The following is a 4889-nucleotide window of genomic DNA, read 5'->3' on the forward strand; positions in this document are numbered from 1 at the left end:
TTCAAGGATCATAACTCTTATCATTCAGACTCTAGGCTTCTAGAAGTGTAGTCATCCTGACAAACAACAACAACAAAAGGCATGCAAGCATAACAGAGGACAGATGTAACTAATTGCGTTAAACGTGCGTACATGTACACTTTTGTACTACGTGTACACTCTTAAGGAGAAAGAGAGATAGTTTTGGTTATTTTAACATGAATTATGAGCGCTCTCACAGGTAACCATTTCAGCGGTGAGAGAGATCAGTCAAAGAGTCTTTAATCAAAGAGTCAAGAAAATAGTGATTTTTAAAAAATGTACAGCTGGACCCATTTGCTTGTTATTGAGTGCTGTAGTTTGTGAGTTATGAGAACATTTTAGATGAGAATCTACGTCTTTGAAGCAGGTTATTCATATTTATTTCCTAGAAGCTAATAGTTTTTTTCTTTTTTTTTCTTTCTTTTTTTTTTGTTTTTGTTGATGTGCTGGACATTAAATATCTCATGTATGCAAAGATATAGGAGCTCGCAAAGGACCCCTAAGAACAGAATTGATTGGAAATATCTACAACTTTAGAAATTAAACTGAAATCACATTTATCGATTAAGCAGCTTTTCACAAGACATGAAAGACACTTTTTCATCTAGTGTTATTCCTGCTTTCTCAAACATTAAGCATTTGACATGTTTTCCCTGAGTATTAATACATTATGGGTTTATGTTAAAAACTGGCTACCAGGCCATTAATGTAATAAACCAGCAGTAATGTGATATGTCATTGTTGTTTGTTACTACTGACGAAATATTACATTACTGGCTTTATTACATCATGGTTTATTGAATTATTGGCAGCGCCCACTGCGACCCTAATTAGGTTAAGCAGCTTAGATGATGAGTGAGTGAATGAGTGAGTGAGTGAGTGGTGTAATAAGTAGGAAATTTCGGTCCACTCCAATCATGCGGTGTTGTAATGAGGGATGTTGCTAATGTCATGTTTGTGCAATTCTTACTCAAGTGACACTTACTTAAACATAGCCGGGTATTTCTAAAATGAAGTTCTGATTATCTGTGCTACTCGGGAGTTGCCAAAGGGATGTAATGACAGTAATTAATAACGATTTGCATGTAGCAGCACCTTAAATTGAGGTCGTCGGGTATGAAACTCATCATTTGAGTACACCTGAAGGGATTCCTCAGTCAACTGTCCGACTGGTCTGTCATCTTAGTCACTAATGCCTGGAACCATAAGGGACTTCTCACTACACTACGACTCAATCAATGAAGCCAACACCTTCAGTGGCGGAGACTATGTCAGAGGACGGGTTATTTTGGAAGTTACCAGACAGATCAAAGTTGAGATGCTTGTCGTCCAAATCAAAGGGGAGGCAGACGTACGTTGGACAGAGAGAAGAGATGACCATAGCCAGACTTATTCAGCTCACGAAATATACTTCGATTTGAAACATTTTTTTATTCACAACGGCTCCAAAAATGGTAAGGGTCAGTTCCGAGGGTTCAAACACACCATAAATACATCAGCAATACACCAAAGGAAAACGCTGTTTTTTCTGCATGTAAGGAGTTTATTGTTAAGGCAAATCTCTTTCTGTCTGTTGCAATCACCACATGATTTTGCCATAACTAAAAGTGATGTTAAAATAATGTAAATGGTCACAGCGGGAAAATGGGAAAAGCACCTGAGTCACTTTCTGTTACTTGTGTCTTTACAGGAAATGGTGGAGCTGTTGGTGGAGAAACACGTAAGTGTATTCCTCATTTTATAAAACAAATCAACAGAGTTTCTTTTAATTGAGGTAAAGATTACTTTCATGACGTAGTGCCAGGTATTGTGTGTTTCTGAATTTGTTAATGTGTTAACGAAACACAAACCACTTAAGAGTAATTGAGACATTTTAAAAGATGAGTCACTTTCATGTTCTAAGATGAATATTTTAATGAATATCTTTTCTCTCTCTCTCTCTCTCTCTCTCTCTCTCTCTCTCTCCAATAATATATATATATATATATATATATATATATATATATATATATATATAATTAGACAGTAATGTGGTGTCTCCAGGGAGTCATGTATATGAGTTTTGCTTTCAGCTTCCACAAGGGTAAGAGCAGTTTGTGGTTTACAGAATATTATAAATTCATAAAAGTGCCTCCCTATAAAATGATCTTTAAAGGTAAAGTTTCTAGAAAATCATATTTAAAAAACAGTTATTTATGGAATTTTGGACAGCATATTTTATTGCCAACCAGAACACAGACCAAAATTTAAGTAAAGCTACATTTCAGTGTTTTATCCTGAAAAAAAGTATTTGAAGATCATTAGCAATGTACAAATAACCACCAAAATAAAGGTAACACAAATATGAAGTGTCTTAACAGGACATTGTGTCACCTTTAGCCAACCGCACAGTTTCATTGTGACTCTGCATATGTGTGGAAGTAGTGAATGGACGCAACACTGTTTTTTCACAAGAAATTCCAGAGTTTTGCTGTTGGTGCTTGAAAACACAGTTTTAGGGCCCAGTCCACAGTCTCCCATAATACAGACATTTCACTAGATTGAGATCTGGTGCCTGAGATAATTATGGTCTGTGGTTCTTCCATAGTTTTGGGAAACAAACACTCAGACCTGTAGCTGTCTTTTGGCATGGTTTGTCCCACAGGTGCACTTCTCCACCTGATGAGAACAGGGTGAAGGATGACTCATCTGATCATGTAACTATGATCATGTGTTTTTTGCACCACAAACTACTGTTAGTGTTAGGCAGTCACCTTTGATATTTTATCACAATTATTACATTTCTGTCTGAATACTTACTGTTTCCCAAGTAGTGTTTGGCAATGCAAGCCAGAACAGTTTTTTCTTTTTTAAATGGCTCGTGTAACATTTTAACAGAATCTGCTTCATCTCATAATGTTTTGTAACAGGAGTGTGTGTGTGTGTGTGTGTGTGTGTGTGTGTGTGTATGTGCACACCCGTTTTGTAGTTATGTAATGGTTCTATTGTTTTTTTACAGTTATATTACCGACTGTCGTAAATGATTTGTTATTGTTCCTATTTTTTGTTTTAGGCCCCTGCCATCATCTTTTAAAGGTGACCATGGAAAAATTAGGTACACACTGATGGCTAAGATGAGCAGATCATGGAAATTTCCAAGAACAGTCTCATACGAACTCAATTTTGTCTCACAAATTGATGGGAATGCTATAAAGCTAATGGTATCCGTTTATCTGTTTTTTGTTTTGTTTCCCTTTCTTTTTTAACTTCTGCTGGAGAACTTTGTTCTAACTATGTGGTTTTATGAGAAAACACAGAATGTGCAGCACAGGTACAATGTTACAATGTCCAGTATGACGCAGTTACCTGTGAAAAAAGGACCTTCAGACACAATGTGTGTATTCTCGTATCACTCTACAGTGGAATTGAGCTCCTTCTTCTCTCTTCAGACACAGAAGCTTCTGTTTGGTGAAACAGATAAAAAAATGAAACTCTTCACCTCTGGAAATGCCTCCATGAAAGTCAACATTGAGAAGATGGGCTTCATACAAGGTTATACTGCATCATCAGCTGTGATTTTTTTTTTTATGCCAACAAATAAATAAGAACAAATTTATCTGATGCTTACATCCTCTGTCTTTTTCTTTTGACAGGAGAAATGCTGAAGGTCATAGCGGCTGTTGAAAATTCGTCATCTCGTCCTCTAAAACTTAAATATAGTCTTCAGCAGAGACAAAAGTTCTTTGATTCAAGATCTAAATCTAAATCTGTGCACAACGTGATCTTCAAAGCAGTCGGGGATCTGGTCCCATCTGGACACAAGCAAACTGTCATTGCCGAACTTCACCTACCAGCTCATCTCCAACTTTCTATTTTTTATTGTAACATTATTAAAGTGGAGTACTTTCTAAAGGTACCTAAATCTATACATTTCACTATGTCCTTATAAAAATAATTGAAATAAACCAAATGTGTTTTAGCCAGTTGAAGACATATGGTGTTTTTTTGAAAATGATATGGTCTGATAGTTTGTTTGTTTGTGCAAACCATGATTGTTTTCTTCTGTTTTAGGTGTACCTGGATGTTCCCTATGCTTCAGACCCAGAGGTCATTCTCCCATTGGTGATTCTACCTCCAGGGCAACCCTCTGGTCCTTTATCTACACCTTCAGGAGGTCCCTTTGGAAACCCTGCTCAACCAGGATGGAATGGCCCTCCTACCCATAATGCAGCAGGGCCATATCCAAGTGCCTCTGCCTCTGGAGTTTACCCTCCTCCAACTGCACCAGGACCTAATCAGCATCAGTGTCCTCCAGCTGTGCACCCACAATCTGCAAACCCAGGAGCACCTCCACCCATGTATTCAGAATTATACCTGACTCCATCTGCCCCAGTACTGTATCCAAACTTACCACCCTTTAGCGCACCAGGTTTCTGCCCAGCCCCAAGTGCCCCAGGACAGTATCCAAACCCAAATGTCTCAGGGTCTTTAACAGTGCCTACTGCCTCAGACTGCAATCCACCACCTTACACCGCCACTGCCCATCCAGTTCCATCTGCCCCAGGATACTGTCCAGACACAACCACACCAGGGCCCTGTCCCGCTAAGATGCCTCTGTAGTTTACCTCATTTCAAACTTACTCTGTGAACATGTTTTATGCGTATGTTATAGTCAACTTTAGATGCCCTACACTGTAAGCAGATTGAATGTGTGCATTTCACATCATTTCTAAAATGATGTGAGCCAATGTGCTTGAAACCAATTATCTGGGTGCAAATTTGTGGAACCTATGAACTGAGTTTGTGTTGCTGTCTCTCACTATAGGATATTTGCCATTCCACAAATGTATCAACATCTCTGTCATCTGCTTGGTCAAATTTTGATATGT

General features: G+C 38.2%; 1 protein-coding gene across 1 annotated transcript; it reads left to right on the forward strand.

Annotated features, from left to right (window-relative positions):
- The first annotated feature begins 1213 nt into the window (after positions 1-1213).
- Positions 1214-4620, forward strand: LOC115804337 (arrestin domain-containing protein 3-like). Its single transcript, XM_030764720.1, has 5 exons — positions 1214-1372; positions 1712-1741; positions 3450-3552; positions 3654-3913; positions 4072-4620. The coding sequence occupies exons 1-5, from the start codon at positions 1214-1216 to the stop codon at positions 4618-4620; spliced, it is 1101 nt and encodes a 366-aa protein (XP_030620580.1).
- Positions 4621-4889: the final 269 nt, after the last annotated feature.

The sequence above is a fragment of the Chanos chanos genome, chromosome 1, assembly GCF_902362185.1.
Source record: "Chanos chanos chromosome 1, fChaCha1.1, whole genome shotgun sequence".
NCBI classification, from domain to species: domain Eukaryota; kingdom Metazoa; phylum Chordata; class Actinopteri; order Gonorynchiformes; family Chanidae; genus Chanos; species Chanos chanos.